The 18852-nt window shown below is 40.9% G+C and overlaps 1 protein-coding gene across 2 annotated transcripts; it reads left to right on the top strand.

The window, feature by feature from the left end:
• Window positions 1–11568: 11568 nt before the first annotated feature.
• LOC117086957 (HLA class II histocompatibility antigen, DRB1 beta chain-like) lies at window positions 11569–17652 on the top strand. Of its 2 annotated transcripts, none has more exons than XM_033216664.1 (2): window positions 11569–11772; window positions 16697–16938. In XM_033216664.1, exons 1-2 carry the CDS (start codon window positions 11673–11675, stop codon window positions 16921–16923), a joined length of 327 nt encoding a protein of 108 aa, XP_033072555.1. In that variant the 5' UTR covers window positions 11569–11672; the 3' UTR covers window positions 16924–16938. The 2 variants fall into 2 exon arrangements, with proteins under 2 accessions (XP_033072555.1, XP_033072548.1); XM_033216657.1 differs by lacking the exon at window positions 16697–16938 and adding an exon at window positions 17274–17652 and having other exon boundaries at window positions 11572–11772.
• The last annotated feature ends 1200 nt before the right edge of the window (window positions 17653–18852 follow it).

Raw genomic sequence — 18852 nt, 5'->3', positions numbered from 1 at the left:
GTTGTGCGGATATTACAGTATTTCCACTCTAGGTTTTTACAGTCTCAGTACATTTTTCCTTGAACGTCCATGATGACATATAAAAAATGTAACAGGAGAGAAAAGAAACATTCTCAATATTTAGAAGAAAGGTAAATTGTGGTATAGACATAGAAAGGAATAATATTCAGGCTTTAAGTAAATTATGTAGGACTATCAACATGAATTGGAAAAAAAATCATGAAACATAATGCCAATTAGGAAGTAGAAAATTATAAGAATTGTCACTGTTACTATAAGAACAAAAAAATGTATAGACTAGACTAAATGGATAAACTGGAAAATAATCTTATTTTTAAAATTTTAATAAGCCATAGATCAAAAATATAAAAATTCCAAATTCCGGAAATGAACAAATTCTCCTTAGGTGAGCAGGGACAAATGTCCACTCTTATTCTTTGACCCCTCTACAGAATCTTAACGAGGGGGAGGGGAGATTGAGCCTGGCTGAGAAAGGGAGATAGGGACTGAGGACAAAGCAGCTGAGTTGTAAACAGCCCTGTGGGCTTGTGTGCTGCATTACAATCTATAGAGGCCCCCTGAATAATACATATCTACTTTACCCTGCCAGCTGAGTCTCCTTCCAGAACTTTTTTCTGACTTCATGCTGGTGGTGTGGAACTAGGGAGGTAGACAGAAGACAACAAACATCTCTGTAGCTTCGTGCAAACAAAGATCAGGAAGGAAATCAAGATAGGAATGATGCTTTCAACCACCTTGGCTTAGCTGGCATTTATAATTGACATATATACTGACATCTGAGAACTACAGAATGTTTATTTATTTTCATTGCACAAAGATATCCACGAAATAGAACAAATACTATGACGATAAAAGTAGTCTCAATTACTTTCACAAACAAAAATCATACAGAGTATATTATCTGAACACAGTCTTATCAAATTACAAATAAGATGAAGAACATTGGCTACATTTTTGGAAGTAAAATAATATGTTTCTAAATAATCTATGACTTGTCAAATAAAATCAGAAGGAAAATTAGAAGATAATTTTAAATAAAATAATACTGAAATGAATATTTACAATTGTTGTTATGCAACCAAGGCAGTCCTTAGAAAAACAATTGTTTTAAATTCTTATATTATAAAAGAATGCAACATTGGAGGTTACATTTCCACATGAGATCTGGAGACGACAAACATCCAAACTGTATCAATAACGTAATTGGTTTAATGTATAGCGACTTTGTATCCAGCAACCTTATTTACATTTACTTATTAAATCTATGAGTTTGTCTATTATTTTTTATTTTCTAAGTACCTGATTAGGTCAAGAGTAAATAATGACAACTTCACCTGGATGCAATTATTATCTCATATATTTTTCTTGCCATTTTCATTGTCTGACTCCTCTACTACTGCAGATATGAAAGAGACAGTTTTACATTTATTTCACTGCTGAGACTAATATGTACAATAGGTTAGTAACCATTTCTTAGACTGAAGAAATACCTTTTAAATACAAGTTTGCAAACAGATTTTTGTTTTTGTTTATTTATTTTTTGAGACGGAGCTCTGCTTTTGTTGCCCAGGCTGGAGTGCAGTGCCGCACTCTCAGCTCACTGCAACCTCTGCTTCCCAGGTTCAAGCAATTCTTTTGCCTCAGCCTCCCGGGTACCCTGGACTACAGGCACGTGCCACCATGCCCGGCTAATTTTGTATATTTACTAGAGACAGTGTTTCTCCTTTTGGTCAGGCTGGTCTAGAACTCCCGACCTGAAGTGATCCACCCAACTCAGCCACCCAAAGTGCTGGGATTACAGGCATGAGACACCACACCTGGCCAGATTTTTTAAAATTAAGACCAAGTGCTGAATTCCGTCAAATATTTCAAGACTCTATCAAGGTGGTTGCATGGTTTTTCTCTTTCCTTCAGTTAATGTAGTGAATCACACTAATTGATTCTCAAATGTTCCAACAACCTTGAATTTCCGCAATAAACTCCACTTGGTCATGAGGTAGTAGCCATCTTTTATATCACTGAATTCAGTTGGCTAATATTTCTTAAGAACTTGACTCATAAGAGTTATTGGTCCACAATTCCTACTTGTTGTAGAGTTCGTTTCAGGTCTTAAAGTTTACACAGATCTCATTAAACATAACTGCAAATATTTTTCCTTTTTTCAAATATGTTTGAAGTTTGCATAAAGTTAGTGTTTTTTTTCCTTAAATAGTTGAAAATAGTTGCTGAAACTGGATGAACCTGCGGTTTTGTCTTGGGAAAGCTTTACGGATTGAGCTTACTTTCTCTGTAAGATGTGGAACTCTTCATATTTTATGGTATTTGTCAGCTTCAGTACATTGTACATTTTGAGTAATTTATTCATTACATGCAAATTTATTTTGTAAAGTTGTTCATATTATTTCATGCTGATAAATCTGTAAGACTCTAACAAGAGATATGAAATTTGTGTCACTGGAGTCTTAAAGGGAGATGACAAATGGGTGAAGCCCAAAGAGTCTCTGAAGGAAGATTGACTATTTTCCAAATCTGTACAAAGACTTAAATGTAAAAATTCAACAATCTGTGCAAACCCAAGCGAAGATAAATCCAAAGAAATTTAGACCAAAAAAAAAACTTCTTTTTTTTTTTTTTTGAGACAGAGTCTCGCTCTGTAGCCCAGGCTGGAGTGCAGTGGCATGATCTCGGCTCATTGCAAGCTCTGCCTCCCGGATTCACGCCATTCTCCTGCTTCAGCCTCCCCCAAAAAACTCTTGAAAGCCACGAGAGAAATGACATCTCCTGCATAGGAGAAAATAAATTAAATAACAGTGGATTGCTCGTTAGAAATCATGCAGCCCAGTCAGAAGTGGCACAAGTTATTTTAATGGCTGAAAGTAATGTTAACCTAGAACGTATAACCAGAAAAATATTATTATAAAATGAAGATTCTATCATGACATTCTTTGTTTTTGTTTTGTTTTGTTGTTTAGATGGAGTCTTGCTCTTTCATCAGGCTCAAAGGCAGTAGCGTGACCATGGATCACTGCAGTCTCTGCCTCTCAGGCTCATGCGATCCTCACACCTCAGCCGCCTGAGTAGCTGGGATTACAGATACGCACAACCACGCCTGGCTAATTTTTGTATTTTCGGCCAAGACAGGGTTTGCTCATGTAGCCCAGCCTGGTCTCGAACTCCTGAGTCAGGGGATCCACCTGCCTTGGCCTCTCAAAGTGCTGGGATTACAGGCATGAGCCGCCACGCCCGACCATGACATTCTTAGAGAAAGGAAAATCAAGAGAATTTGATGACTTATCCTAAAACAAGAGCTAAAGGAAGTGCTTGAACTGGAATAGAAATGATAACGGAAGAAATGCTGGATGATCAGGAAAAAAATAAACAATAGAATGATTAAAAATATGGGTGAGACGACAGACTTTTCTTCAGTTTTGTAAATTAATTTGATGGTTGAGGCAAAAATTACAACACTGTCAGATATGGTTTTTGATGCAAGTAGCGAAAATAAAAAATGTCTATTATAAATGCAGGAATGGAAAGGGATATAAAGGAGGCAAAGTGTCTACACTTTAGTCGAACTGACAAAATGTCAGCACCAGTACATTACAAGTTATGTTAATAGATAGATAAATCACAAAAACTATACGAGATACACCAATAAAATGATTACAAAATGGAATTCTAAAAATTGCTTAAGGAACATATCAAAAAACAGGAAAAGCAAACAGAGAAGCTAAAACCAAAGGAAACAAAACAAAAAACAGATGGCAGTCATAAGAAGTCACATATTAATAATTGCATTACATGTAAATTGTCTGAAAACACAAACATCACAGTGAAAAATAACGAACCATAGATATACTACCTATTGTGTCCAGAGTTTGTTCCTTCTGGTGGGTTCATGGTCTCACTGACTTCAACAACAGGGTTTGTGGTCTCACCGACTTCAAGAATGAAGCCGTGGACCTTCCCAGTGAGTGTTACAACTCTTAAAGTTGCACGGACCCAAAGAAAAGCAGCAGCAAGATTTATTGTGAAGAGCAAAAGAACAAAGCTTCCATACCACGGAAGGGAAACGAGGAGGTTTCTGCTGCTGGCTGGGGTGGCCGGCTTTTATTCCCTTACTTGTCTCCACCTATGTCCTGCTGATTGGTCCAGCTTACAGAGCACCGATTGGTCCATTTTACAGAGTGCTGACTGGTCCATTTTACAGAGTGCTGATTGGTCCATTTTATAAACCTCTAGCTAGCTACAGAGTGCTGGTTTGGTGCGTTTTTACAGAGCACTGATTGGTACATTTTACAAACCTCTAGCTTGCCACAGAAAAGTTCTTCAAGTCCCCACCCGACCCAGAAGTCCAGCTAGCTTCACTTCTCACTATTCGAAACTTACTGCAAATATTACAAGAGTGGAAGGTTGAAATAGAAGAATGGAAAAAAAAAACATACAAACATCTGTCAAAGAAAGCAGAAATGGCTATAATCTCGGATAACATAAAATACACAGAGCAATGAATATTCTAAGAGACAAACAGAAACAATAAAGATAAAAGTGTTAATTCAGAACGAAGACATAGCAACTCGAAATGTGTGTGCAGCAAAAAACTGAGTTACAAATCAGTAGAGCAAAAATGATCAGAACTGGAAGAAGAAATAGACAAATACACAGTTAAACTTTGACAATTCATAAACCATCTCTGAAATATTAATAAAACTACAAAATTTAGCCAGATAATGAAACCCACAAAACTATCCACCAATAAGATCTAATAGACATTTACAGACCACCACACCAAACAGAAGAATACACATTTTTAACTGTCTATGGAATATTTACCAATGTAGATCATACCCTGGACCATAAAAGAACCGCAACAAATGTGAAAGAATTGAAATCATACAGACTGTGTTCTCTGGAAGCAATGGAGTTGAACCAGAAATCAATAACCTGAAGAAAATCGGTACAACTCCAAACACATGGAAACTAACTAACATACTTTTAAATTACCTGTGGATCAAAACAGATGTCTTAAGGAAAATAAAAAATGTATTCAACTAAGTGAAGATGAAAATATATCAAAATCTTTGGTACATAGCTAAATCAGTGCTTTCAAAAACTGTTTGTAGCACAAAATGTACACACTGAAAAAGAGAAAAGGTCAGAAACCAATAATCTTAGTTCCCACCTCAAGAATCTAAAAAAGTAGTCCAAAATAACCTAAAGCAAGATGGAAAAAAAAAAAAAGCATATGAGGGCAGAACTCTGGGGCTCACACCTGTAATCCCAGCATTTTGGGAGGCCAAGGCAGGCGGATCACCTGAGGTTGAGATTTCCAGACCAACCTGACCAACATAGGGAAACACCTATGCCAACTCATTTTGACACAGAATCATAATAATTCAATGGAGGTAATATAGTCTATAGTCTTTTCAAAATACGGTCCAGGAGAAGAAAGTGGAAATCCATAGACAAAAACAAAATTAAACAAAATAAAAAAGGAAGCAAAAGGAAAAAGATGCAAGAAAGAAACTTAACAAATTATCACATCTTATGAAACATTTACCCCCAATTAAATCATGTCTACAAGTTAAAGGTTTAGAAAAAACATGAGAAAATCGTCAGGAGCTAGGGCCTGGTGTCTAGTTCTGAGTTCATAGACATGACACCAAAAGCACTATGGGTAAAAAACAAAAGCACAGGCAACGCAAAAAATTAGCCAGGCGTAGTAGCAGGCGCCTGTAGTCCCAGCTACTTGGGAGGTGGAGGCAGAATGGCATGAACCAGGGAGGCGGAGCTTGCGGTGAACCGAGACCGCGACACTGCATTCCAGCCTGGGCTACAGAACAAGACCTGGTCTTGGAAAAAAAAAAAAAAAAAAAAAAACCCACAAACACAAAAAACAAACAAAATCAAATCAATAGATGTGGCTTTATCAAAAAAAAAAAAAAAAAACTTTTTTTTTCTGTAAGGTATCCTGCTAAGAATGAAAAGTAAGCTAGAGATATGGAGAAAATATTTAAACCACATGTATTACTAAGAATGCATTATCTAGAATATATAATCAACTATAAAAGCCTACTATAAAATGTATAGAGTGCAGACATGAAATTTAATGACAAAATGGACAAAAGACATGAAGACACATTTTATCACAAAAGATATATATATATAATATATATATATATGGCAAATAAGCACAATGAATGACATGCCAATCACTAGCCTCAGGGAAATGCAAATTAAGAGCTTGATGTAATAGTGCTACACACCTCTTTTTTTTTTTTTTTTTTTTTTTTTTTTTTTTTTTCAGACAGTCTCCCTCTCTCGCCCAGGCTGGAGTGCAGTGGCGCTATCTTGGCTCCGCGTCCTGGGTTCCCGCCATTCCCTGCCTCAGCCTCCTGAGTAGCTCAGACTACAGGCGCCCACCACCACACCCAGCTAATTTTTTGTATTTTTATAGAGATGGATTTCACCGTATTAGCCAGGATGGTCTCCATCTCCTGACCTCGTGATCTACCTGCCTTGGCCTCCCAAAGTGCTGGGATTAAGGCATGAGCCACGGACCCGGGCTCCCAACCTCTTAATATAGCTAAATTTTTTTTTAAGACGACAGTGTAAATGCTGGTGAGAATGCAGAAAAACTGGATTTCACATACATTGATTGTGAGAATGTAAAATGGCACAGTCTTTCTGGAGAATAGTTTGTAGTATCTTGAAGAACTAGACATATATTTGCCATATGAGCCAGGAATTACATTCTGGGACATTTATATCAGATAAATAAAAACGCATGTTCACACAACAATCTTACACAAATGTTCACAACAGCTTTATTTGTAATTGCTCCAAAACTAGAAACAGCCAAAATGTCCCTCAAAAGGCAAATAGTTAAACTGCAGTGGCTCCATCTAATGAAGTATTCCTTAGCAATAAAAAAGAGCAAACTGTTGATACATGCAACAACTCAGATGGATCTCAAGGACATTATGCTGAAGGGAAAATGCCAGTCACAAAAATCACGTACTGTGTGATTCTATTTATGTAACATTTTCAAAATGACCGTCTTCTAGAGATTGGTGGAGAAGAGATTAGTGGTTGTCAGTTGTCAGGCTGATAGTGTGTAAGGAGTATGGCATGACTCTAAAGGGCAGCATGGCGGGAGAGCTCTGTGGGATGGATAGCTCTCCATTGGATTGTATTGTGGTTACATAAATCTGCAAGTATGATAAGACACAGGCATAGAAGTATGGACACATATTATACCAAAGTCAGTTTCCTGGTTTTACTACTGTGCTAGTGTGTCTGGAATTGGTTCCTTCCGGTGGGTTCTTCGTCTCGCTGACTTCGAGAATGAAGCCACGGACCCTTGTGGTGAGTGTTACAGTTCTTAAAGATGGTGTGTCTGGAGTCTGTTCCTTCCCGATGTTCAGATGTGCCCAGAGTTTCTTCCTTCTGGTGGGTTCGTGGTCTCGCTCACTTCAGGAGTGAAGCCACAGACCTTTGCAGTGAGTGTTACAGCTCTTAAAGGTGGTGCCTCCAGAGTTGTTTTTTCCTCCCGGTGGGTTCGTGGTCTCGCTGACTTCAGGAATGAAGCTGCAGACCCTTCTGGTGAGTGTTACTGCTCATAAAGGTAGTGGTGACCCAAAGAGTGAGCAACAGCAAGATTTATTGTGAAGAATGAAAAAACAAAGCTTCCACAGCATGGAAGGGACCCAAGTGGGCATGTCATCATGTCATCACTCTCACTGAGCCCCAGGTATGTCTAACCATTGAGGGCCAGGAAATTGACTTCCTCCTGAACACTGGCACGGCTTTCTCGTTGTTAATCTCCTGTCCTGGACAGCTGTCCTGAAGGTCCGTGGCTATAAGAGGAATCCCGGGACCGCCTGTAACCAGGTATTTCTCCCACTTCCTCAGTTGTAATTGGGAGACTTTGCTCTTTTCACATGCCTTTCTTGTTGTGCCTGAAAGTCCCATACCCTTCTTAGGGAGGGACATATTAACCAAAGCTGGAGCTATTATCTTGATATGGGAAAAAGTTAACCATTTGTTGTCCCCTGATTGAGGAGGGAATCAACCCTGAAGTCTGGGCATTGGAAGGAACAAACTCAAGCTCCAGCGTTAAGCCTTCCCACAGGAAAAAATTTCTTTTTTTTTTTTTTTTTTTTTTTTTTTTTTGAGATGGAATCTCACTCTGTCTCCAGGCTGGAGTGCAGTGGTGCGATCTCGGTTCACTGCAACCCCCGCCTCCTGGGTTCAAGCAAGTCTCCTGCCTCAGTCTGTATGGATTGGAAGGCCTCAGGAAACTTACAATCATGGCAGAAAAGGAAGAGGACCATCTTATATGGCAGCAGGCAAGAGAGATGTACCTAGGAGGAACTGTCACTTATAAAAACCACCAGATCTTGTGAGAACTCACTATCACAAAACAGTATGGGAGAAACGGTCCTCATGATCTAATCACCTCCCACCAGGTCCCACACTGGACATGTGGAGATTATGGGTATTACAATTCAAGATGAGATTTGGGTGGGGAAACAGAGCCAGGCTAAGCATGTAACTGTTATGGGATCATTGGGGTGTTGCTTTTCTTGCCAGAATCCTGTGGCTGGTAATGCCTTTGCCTGAGTTTTACTTGGGCCAGCTGGGCTCATTTCACCCACTTTGCCTGGCATGCAGTGCTCAGCTCACACTACTGGCCTGGATCTCATACCTGCCAAGGGTGAGTCAGGTGGCAAGGGATATGTGTGCAACTGAGTGTGGGGTCTGGCCACTGTGCAAAGCCAGGCATGTTGGCTGTGCAGGGCAGGCAGCTGTAGGTGCTGCCATGGGTGGCAGGGCTTGGCTATGGGGAGCATCAGGCTCGGTGGCCACCCCCGAGGGCACAACCCTGGGCGGCCCCAGCAGAGCCTTCTCCTGAGACCCAGGAACAGTGCTCCCTCGGCAGGGTGGACAGTGGCCTTGCGGCTGGATAGGTCCCCAAAGTGGGGCAACTCCCACTTCTCACCCCAGGCCACAGAGGCATGGCCCCAGCTCCATGCCCTCCCCACAGCTGCAGGATGAGAGCAGCAATGCAGGACTGGTGGAGGCTCTGAGCATGGGGGCGGGTCCTGCTGGCTGCTCAGGGGTTGGTGCAGTGCAGTCAGGGACACAAGGAACAGGGGACATGGGGCATAGGGGTCCCACCATGGCCACTGCTCCCACAGTCACTCCTGCCACCACCGCTTGCAACTTCCCGCTGCAACCAGCCACTCTGGACTGCTTGTCACTGCATCATCACCACCCTTTTATCCTAAAATGCTAAGGTGAACCTTAGATGGCTTTCCTAGATTACCATCATCACCATTAGTTGTTTTTTTTTTTCACAATTTCTTTCTTCTTTTCTTTTTCTCCTTTCCTTTTTTCTTTCTTTGTGTTTTTTTTTTTTGTTGTTTTTGTTTTGACAGGATCTTCCTCTTGTCAGTGATGATGAGGGGAATCTTTTGAAGGAACTAGAATTGCTACACAGTGTCTTTCTCAAATTATGTTACTACCATTCATTAAAAGAAGTAGTCTTATTGCTATGAACACCCATAAATTATAGGGATATAGATAATTTTAATACAAGGAACATTATTCTCAGTAATGAAATGTGAAGGAGTATGAAATAGTGGCTGAGCTTGAGGGGTATATAATTTGGTTCACTCTGTGGTATACCTTTTACTAGGTTTGTATCTTTGCAAAAGTTGTTTTATCTCCATCTTTTTATTCTCTCCACCTGTAAGCATGAAAAGGTTTATTTTACTAAGCTGATGTGAGAATTAAATAAAAATATGAAGTCTAGAAAGCCCTTAGTACAATTCTGAGTACAAAGTAAAATGTTCATTTTTATTGCAGCACGGTGAGAATCCTGCCCCTGGAAACACTAAGGCACATAAGGAATAAGTACCTATCAGAACTGTGGTAGGGTGTGAATTAATGCAGAACTTTGCATGTATAGTTGTACTTTGAAGTCCATTCTGAATCTTAGATATCACATTTATATTAATATAAAGCATAGGCCAGGCGCAGTGGCTCAAACCTGTAATCTTAGATATCATATTTATATTAATATGAAGCATAGGCCGGGCACAGTGTCTCAAACCTGTAATCCCAGCACTTTGGGAGGCCGAGGCAGGTGGATCACGAGGTCAGGAGATTGAGACCATTCTGGCTAACATGGTGAAACCCCGTCTCTACTAAAAATCCAAAAAAAATTAGCCAGGTATGGTGGCAGACGCCTGTAGTCCCAGCTACTCGGGAGGCTGAGGTAGGAGAATGGTGTAAACCTGGGAGGCGGAGCCTGCAGTGGGCCAATATTGAGCCACTCCACTCCCTCCTGGGCAACAGAGCAAGACACTGTCTCAAAGAAAAAAAAATTAATAATATAAACCATAATAATTATCTAAATGTAGAATTATACGTTTAAAATTATATGATTACATCAACTGATGTAATTCATAGTTTTTCCCTAGGGTTTTCTTCCTGAACATTCTGTAGCGTATTAGTTAGCAAAGTCGTCTTATATTTTCCCTTACGATAAAACAAGAGAAGCATAATAGAAAAGGGCCATAGTCTCAGGCAAATAAGGAAATAATAATGGGAACCAAGAATGAGGGATTGAACAGTCTTCACGTAAAATATTAATTATTTTAAAACAGAGTTGTTCTGTCAACAGCTGACATTGAGTCTTTGATCGATGTCTCAGACCCCTGAATACTTTGATTGCACAGTTGACCTTATCACATTGTTAGGGTAAGTGCTATACAAAGGCACCTTCAGACCCTCCATTGCACATAGGTGACCCCTGCAAACCCCTTGCCTGTGTGTGTTTTGGAGGCACCACTAAATTTGAGGGCAGCATCAGGAGACACATTTGAAAAAAACCTTTTACTTAGATTAAATTATTAAAAACTTTCAATTTCCTTTAACTTATTAGAGACATCCCTATTGTAAAGAGGTGCAGATTGCACTCTCCAGTCAACAGCTGTCATTCTGTCATATCAGCACCCGGGCTGCTGGTCCTTGAGGTGTCCAGAGAATCACAGGATTTTCCAGTATTGAAAGACCTGAAAGATTACAGTGTCTTCATTTCAACTGTGAGACATTTAAGAAATTTTCCCAAACCTACAACATTAAGATATGTTGCAATAAGGACCAGATTAAAGGTCTGCACATTGGCAACCACATTCCCTCCATCTCCTCTACTCCTAAACACACTCACACACTCACTTCTGCAAACAGTTGTCTTGTCAAGTGGGAAATCAATGCTCTTACAAGGCTCAAACTTGTGAACACATCACCGACCAGCACAGAGCTGGCTCACAATAGGGACCCAATTAAAGTGTTTTACACACAACTGGATCAAACCTTTCAAGTACTAAATGAAAACAATCATTTAAAGAAGGAAATTGTTTCAGAAGGGGACCTTCATACTGAATCTCTGACCAGCGACTGATTATGCTATTGAACTCAGATGCTGATTGGTTCTCCAACACGAGATTACCCAATCCAGGAGCAAGGAAACCATTAACTTCCTCCCTATAATTTGGAATGTGGGAGGAGGGGGGATCATAGTTCTCCCTGAGTGAGACTTGTCTGCTCCTCTGGCCCCTGGTCCTGTCCTGTTCTCCAGCATGGTGTGTCTGAAGCTCCCTGGAGGCTCCTGCATGGCAGCTCTGACAGTGACACTGATGGTGTTGAGCTCCCCACTGGCTTTGGCTGGGGACACCCAACGTAAGTGCACATTGCAGGTGCTGAGCTACTATGGGGTGGGAAAATAGGGAGTTTTGTTAAGATTGTGCCCAGACCATGTCTGTTATGAAATTGTGACGTTTTTGAGAGATTGCCCATCTTTATCATTGGATCCCAAATTATTTCCACCACAAAAGGAGCTTGGCTACTTGCCGTCTCCATGAGACTGTGTAAGGGGCCTCTGTACAGGTCATTTCTTTTTCAAATCTACACCAATAAAACCTCCGCATCACGTGTCCTCAGGGTCTTTAGAGGATTTAGAAATAAGGATGCTAAAATAAATTCCCCATACAGCACTTCCCTTTATTATGTTGACTTATGTTAGACAAAAGGAGATTTTTACTGAAAATTTTGTGGGAGCCAAGGGAATTCAAAGGGTCTCTCCTAGACGACCCTGGGTTATGTCCTCCACAGGACCTGTGGTGTTGGACCCTCTTCCTCGTATGTGAGGATGGACCCAGTGGCCTCCTCATTATCTCCTTTCTTTTCGTTCTGAACTCCAATGTTTATAAAGCCTGTATGCCTGTAGTGTATGTAGGTTCTCTGACAGAAGTTATACTTAGTGCTCTTTCTTCTTATGGGGAAAAATCCCTGGACTGAAGCTGAGATCTTTAGTACTTGGAGTCACCTTACAGATACAGAGCATTTATGAGGTATTCTTTGTTGCCTAAAGAACTTAAGGCATCCTCTGAAAAACTGGCCCAGGTTAATGTTTATTATGAATCTTTTTAACCTTTCTACACTTGTTTCTCCTACATCTCCTACATTCTCTAATTAGACATGACAGAAGAGATTTAACTAACATAGTATAAATTATATGAAATTCTGTTTTTGTAAGTAAAAAAAATCAAATATCAGAAATTTAATAATGTTCAAACTATATACTCTGTGTGGGGTTACTGAGACAATGTGGACATTGTTCACATCTCATAGGGCTGAAAGTCAATGAGCAAGTCCCGGGAACTCATTGTCTTACTGGGGTCTTGTCCTAAATTTCATAGGTTCACTCATGATGCCCTCAGCTTTCCTTAATTAGCCATGTCTGCTTACCTCTTCCTCTGGTTTCTCTCTATTTTTCCCCAGTTATGTTGTCATCGTTTCCAGAAATCTCTAAAGCTTGCACAGATCCTTAGCACTAGGAGATCCATTGAAAGAGATAATATTTTTCTTTTTGAAATAGGGCCTGGCTCTGTCACCCAGGCTGAAGCTCAGTGGTGCGACTGAGGCTCACTGCAACCTCTGCCTCCCACGCTCAAGTGATCCTCCCTCCTCAGGCACCAGAGTAGCTGGAAATACAGACAGGCAACCACGCCCAGCTAATTTTTGTAATTTTGGTAGAGATGAGGTTTTGCCATGTTGCCCAGGTTGGTCTTAAACTGCTGGACTCAAGCAATCCTCCTGCCTTGGCCTCCCAAAGTTCTAGGATTATAGATGTGAGCCACTGTGTCCAAGCCAAAAGAGATGACTCTTAATAAAAAGATTTCCTTTTTCTTAAATCACTGTTTCTTTATCTGTGAATTCTTCTTCCAACTAGAAGAAGGAGAAAGAAGAAGTTTGCCTGTATTTCTCACCGGGAGGAGAAGTGGTCTAGTGTGACATCAAAATGAAAGAGTGCTGGAGCTTGAGCCCCTTCTTGCTTTCCAGGATGCCCACGGTGATCAATTCCCATACCCTGGTTTATTCATGTAAACCAGGCTTCTTTTTCTCAGCAGCTACTGTGTACTGGGCTCCATTCTGGATTCAAATCATTCTATTGGTTAAGATAGAGAGGGTCCCTACTCTCATTGAAGTAACACAAGCGTAGAGGAGACAGACATTAACTCAATAAGCATTTAACAAAGAAGAAAATGTTAGAGAGTCATAGTGCACTGAAGAAAAGACATCAGGTTTGTGGAAAGGGAGAAATGGATTCACCTACTTTAGTTCTATGTTTAGGGAGCTCTACCTGAGAAAGTGACATTCAGCTGAGACAACAAAATAAGTAGACAGTCGTGAAGATCTAAGCGACGAAAGTTCCAGGGAGACCGAATTGGGGGAAAGCCCTGGTATGGGAAATTGTGTGGAGGGAGAGAAAGGCTACAGGTGCTGACGTAGAGAAAGTAAGGAAATGGAGAGGCAGAAGATGAGGTAGGACACAGAGAGGAAGTCAGGAGCCTCATTATATTAGGCTCTGATGTCCACAGAAACTAATGGAAGAACAGAAGACAATTGCAAAATCATGATGAAGTTACTAATTGCCTTAGAGTTAAGGAATACAAAAAATAATGTGAGCTGCAGTTATAGGGATCATAAAAGTTAAAATGGGAATGTATTTGAGTGTTTGTTATGTGATCAGTGCTAAGAAGAGTCATCATTTAATTTTACTCTTAACAGTAATCCTGTGAGGATTACGCTATTATTAAATGCATTTGATAGATTGCAAAAAGCTTATGGTTGGTAAAAATTGACCCAAGTAGAAGAGATCATGTTTTTATTCAGGTTTTCTGATTCTAGAGTTTGAGAGTTTGTCCATCATTAGTGAGTAGTGACTATATTGTGTCTGAATTATTGACAGAATTTCTGACATTCATATGTACCAGGTTGTCTCTTAGAGTGGGGACAGAGATGCAAGGGCTGCTAGTTCCGATGTATAGGAGAAACTTTCTTTCATTTTACATTTATCATTTTAAAAGTTCTGTATGTCTATAATGGTCATGTGTTGAAGAACACAAGGAAGAATTAAATCACTCCTTCTTCTGAGGTTTGACTAGCAAGTTGGGCTAGAGTTACCAAATAAAATACAGGTTCCTAGTTAAATATGAATTTCAGGTGCACAACCATAATTTATTGGAAATCCAAATTTACCTGGGCATCCTCTGATTTTATTTGCCAAATCTGTCAACCCTGGCTGGGACACATGGACATGGCTTACAGTGCTACCCATGCAAGCCACAGGGACAGCAACTTCACACTTGTTTATTTTTAAACTTTTTCTCTGTGATGAAAGTGCTTAGACAATTCAGAGATGAAAAGATAGGCATTGTTTGATCCAGACTGCACACCTCTCCGCCATCATTTCTAAAGGGCAAAGGGAGATTTCCGCAGCTCTTGCTCACAGTCTGGGGACCTGCTCATTTTTGAAACAGTCTGTATGAGAATGTCATTTTCTTGGTTTCTCCGTTTCTGAAGGGACTTGACTACAAAACCAAGAGTTCTGCCTCTGGCCAAGGCTGGTAATTTGATGCCTGCTAGTATTGTTGGGAGTGGGAGGTTGAGAGAAATGAGTTAGTTGGGGCATTTAACTGGAATATATAGCTATGGTTGTGATTCATTACTACAGAGAGTTAGTGGACCAGTGGCAGAGAAATTAAGAAGGAAGATGATGTGAACGATAAATGATATGATTAGTGACTGATTGGTAAGGCAAGGAAATCAGTAAATCTTGGTTCTCATCAAGTTCATTTTCTGGAAAGATAGCACTGTATTGGGACCAAAATTCTACAAAACATTCTTTTTACTTAGGACCAAGATTTCCAACCAATATTTTTTCAATGCAATTCTCTGCTGCTCCATAACTAATAGTAGCTTGTTGACACAGATTTTTTCAGATGGTTCCCACCTGTGGTTCTTACCCAGGGATAGTTCACCACCCCTCCCTTCCCTCCCATCATCCTTGGGGAACGTGTGGCAATGTTTGGAACAATTTTTGGTTGTCACAACAGGGGTTTCTTCTGATATTTAATGAGTAGAAGCAGGACAGACTGCTAGAGAACGTACGATGTTCAGAACAACCTCTGCCATCAACAAAGAATTATCTGGTCCAAAATGTCAGTAGTGCTGAGGCTGAGCGCACTGGTTCACACTGTGCTCTTTCTGAAAATTCTAAACTCACATCTGTTATACACTCACCACACAGTTCAGTTTTTTTATGCCTTACTTTTGCTTGTTTCATTATAAAAAATTAGACAGTTGCATAAATGCAACCATATTCCTGTTGAATCCATTTACTCAATGCAAGCTTAATATTTTCATCTTTATTTTTTGCCTTATGCAAATTTTTCAATATTGTCGGTCGTCATTATCTCTATTAACTTTCAACAGTTTGCCCTGGTGAGTCACAAATAGTGATGCTGCTGCAATTATTTCTCACTAACATGCCTCAGATTTCTGTAGTGATTCTACATTTGATATTACTTACAATGTAAAATGCTTCTATTTATTCATTTCACTTTTACCCACAGGATTATTTTTAAGTTATTTTTGTCATTTTCACACTTCAAACATAAAGACAAAAACATCAAAAATGTATACAGTGTTTTACATCTGTGTATATTTTCACACATATATGTATGTATGTTTATATGTATTGAAACTACAGACGCACAAGTCACCAATAAGAGCTCTGAGACACTTTTGACCACTTACCCTTATCAGATGAGATTTGCCAAATGAGTTGTGGAAACAAGTTTTTTAACTGAATTTGTGAACTTTGTGAATTTAGAAATGCAAAGGAAGGTCTGTGGACATTTACAGGGATCATGGTTTTATTCTCCTTAAAACTCTTTGTTACTTTCCTATTGTCTTTAGTATAAATCCAAAATCCTACCACCACCCCCGAGGCTTTTCAATACCTGGCTTCTTGTGCTTTCTCCAGTCTAATCTTTTACCCTCCTTCCCCTCAACCTCTCTGCTTTAGTGAACTTTCTTCTAGTTTCTTGAAGAAGTCCATCAATTAAAGCTTTTGTAAATGGAATTTCCTAAACCTGAAAGTGTGCCTCCCTTTTTGTCTAAACAGACACAGGCTCCACTCCGCCCCCTGGCTCACACCTGATTAACCTGTCAAGTCCCATCTGAACTGTCACTCTTCGGAGGGTCCTTCTCTGGCACCCTCATGTAACTGAGGTCATCCTATTATTCTCCGCTCTAGAACTCCACACTTCCGACATTTCTCATTCCTGGCTAAGCTCTTGTGTGTTTGGTTTTTGTCCATCACTTTCACTGCTCTTTAAGCTCCCCCAGCAGAGTGGAGAGGTCTGTTATCCCTTGTTTGAATTCCTAGAGGCAGCGCAGGCCTGGCACAAGTCATCACTAAGAAGTGTTCACAGGGTGAAGGCGGTGGGTGCTGTTGAAGGAACCGGTAAAGATGTGGGATAGAAGGAGCAGAGTGTCTGTGGGGTGGAGGCTCCCAGAAAGAGGCTGTGCGGGCTGCGATGCTGGGCGGATCCTCCTCCAGCTCCTGCATTGAGTTTTCCAGAGCAGGCTGGAGGCAGGGAGGGGTCCCCAAAGCCTGGAGATCAAAAGGGGTTTTCCCGCATGGTGCCCCAGGCCCCCGTTCGCCTCAGGAAGACTGAGGATGAGCCCCTGGGCTGCTGGTGGGCGGTGCGGGTGGGACCGGTTAAGGTGCCCAGTGCCCGCACCCGCCCAGGGAGCCCCGGATGGTGGCGTCGCTGTCAGTGTCTTCTCAGGAGGCCGCCCGTGTGACCGGATCCTTCGTGTCCCCACAGCACGTTTCTTGGAGTACTCTACATCTGAGTGTCACTTCTTCAATGGGACGGAGCGGGTGCGGTTCCTGGACAGATACTTCTATAACCAGGAGGAGTACGTGCGCTTCGACAGCGACGTGGGGGAGTACCGGGCGGTGACGGAGCTGGGGCGGCCTGACGCCGAGAACTGGAACAGCCAAAAGGACATCCTGGAGCAGAAGCGGGCCGCGGTGGACAACTTCTGCAGACACAACTACGGGGTTGGTGAGAGCTTCACAGTGCAGCGGCGAGGTGAGCGCGGCGGGGGCGGGGCCTGGTCCCTGTGAGCTGGGAATCTGAGTGTGTGTGTGTGTGTGTGTGTGTGTGTGTGTGAGAGAGAGAGAGAGGAGAGAGAGAGGAGAGAGAGAGAGCGAGAGCGAGAGCGAGAGAGAGAGAGAGAGAGAGAGCGCGCGCACCATCTGTGAGCATTTAGAATCCTCTCTATCCTGACCAAGGAGTTCTGAGGGCGCAGGCGTGTGTGTAGAGTGTGGATTTGTCTGTGTGGCTGTTGTGGGAGGAGAAGCAGGAGGGGGCTTCTTCTTATTCTTGGAGGCCTCTGTGGGGAGGTGACATGGGAGGCAGGTGCAGGGGGCTGGAGAGAGAGGAGACCTTGATTGTCCTGGGTCCTTAGAGATGCAGGGAAGGGAAATGTAAGGTGTGTGTGGTTGGGGTGAAGGTTTAGGGGAGGAGAGCTGAGGGGTCTGGAAGGTTTGGGATAATGTGAGGAGGCCAGTTCCAGACTGTCCCTGGCACACACCCTTCACGTAATCTCTGAAATAAAAGTGTGTGCTGTTCGTTTGCAAAAGCATTAGATAATTTCTAGAGGAATTGAGGAGACCTCTGAGGCACCTTGAAGCTTCTTTAGGTCTAAATTTCTTGCTAGTTTTTTTGGTTTTTTTGTTTGTTTGTTTGTTTTTTAGTGTATATATTTTTATATAGTAGAAATGACTGTGAAACTAACTTCTTGAATTAAAGTTTTAACACAGTTACTCTTTTGTTATAATGCTAATAGTTTTCTAGTGGTTACATATTACTCTTTTACATGTAGTAGTTGTGACACAACTCACCTCACTTTCCCCTTTGTTGACCTTTATTACAACATTCACCAAAAGCCGAAAATGTATGTTTCTGGTTAATTTTTAATTTATATTTTTTATTTGTAATTCCTTTGAATTATTTTGACCTACTTATTGGCCAATTATCATTACTGTTCTAAGAATTCCCTATTGTATTTGGTAGATAATGGACAATGATCTATTTTCTATTATCTCCAGGGCTTAGTGTTTTTCTCCGTGATTTTGTGGGCTCTTTGTACTGGAAGATTATTAACACTTTATTGATATTGATTCAGCATTTGCTCCAGTTTGTGGTTTGTATGTTGATTTTGAAAATTCTTTTCTGTGTTAAGAATTTGAACATTTCTGTTTAATAAAATATATTCCAAAACTTTTATTAATGATTTACAATCCATCTTAAATCTACCATTTTGTGGTATTGTTGTCTCTAGGTTTCTCCTTACTTCTAAAAAAATTGCATTTATTGAGAGTCTGCTAGTGTCAGG

This window comes from Trachypithecus francoisi, unplaced genomic scaffold, assembly GCF_009764315.1.
Source record: "Trachypithecus francoisi isolate TF-2019V2 unplaced genomic scaffold, Tfra_2.0 Contig00602, whole genome shotgun sequence".
NCBI classification, from domain to species: Eukaryota; Metazoa; Chordata; class Mammalia; order Primates; family Cercopithecidae; genus Trachypithecus; species Trachypithecus francoisi.
Note: the sequence above shows the minus strand (reverse complement) of the source record. Positions and strands in the feature narration are given on the sequence as shown.

Coding starts and splice junctions, on each gene's coding strand:
- LOC117086957 (XM_033216657.1), top strand. CDS start 11,673: ATGGTGTGTCTGAAGCTCCCTGGAGGCTCCTGCATGGCAGCTCTGACA. Junction 11,773..17,273: donor TTTGGCTGGGGACACCCAAC/GTAAGTGCACAT, acceptor GTGTCCCCACAG/CACGTTTCTTGGAGTACTCT.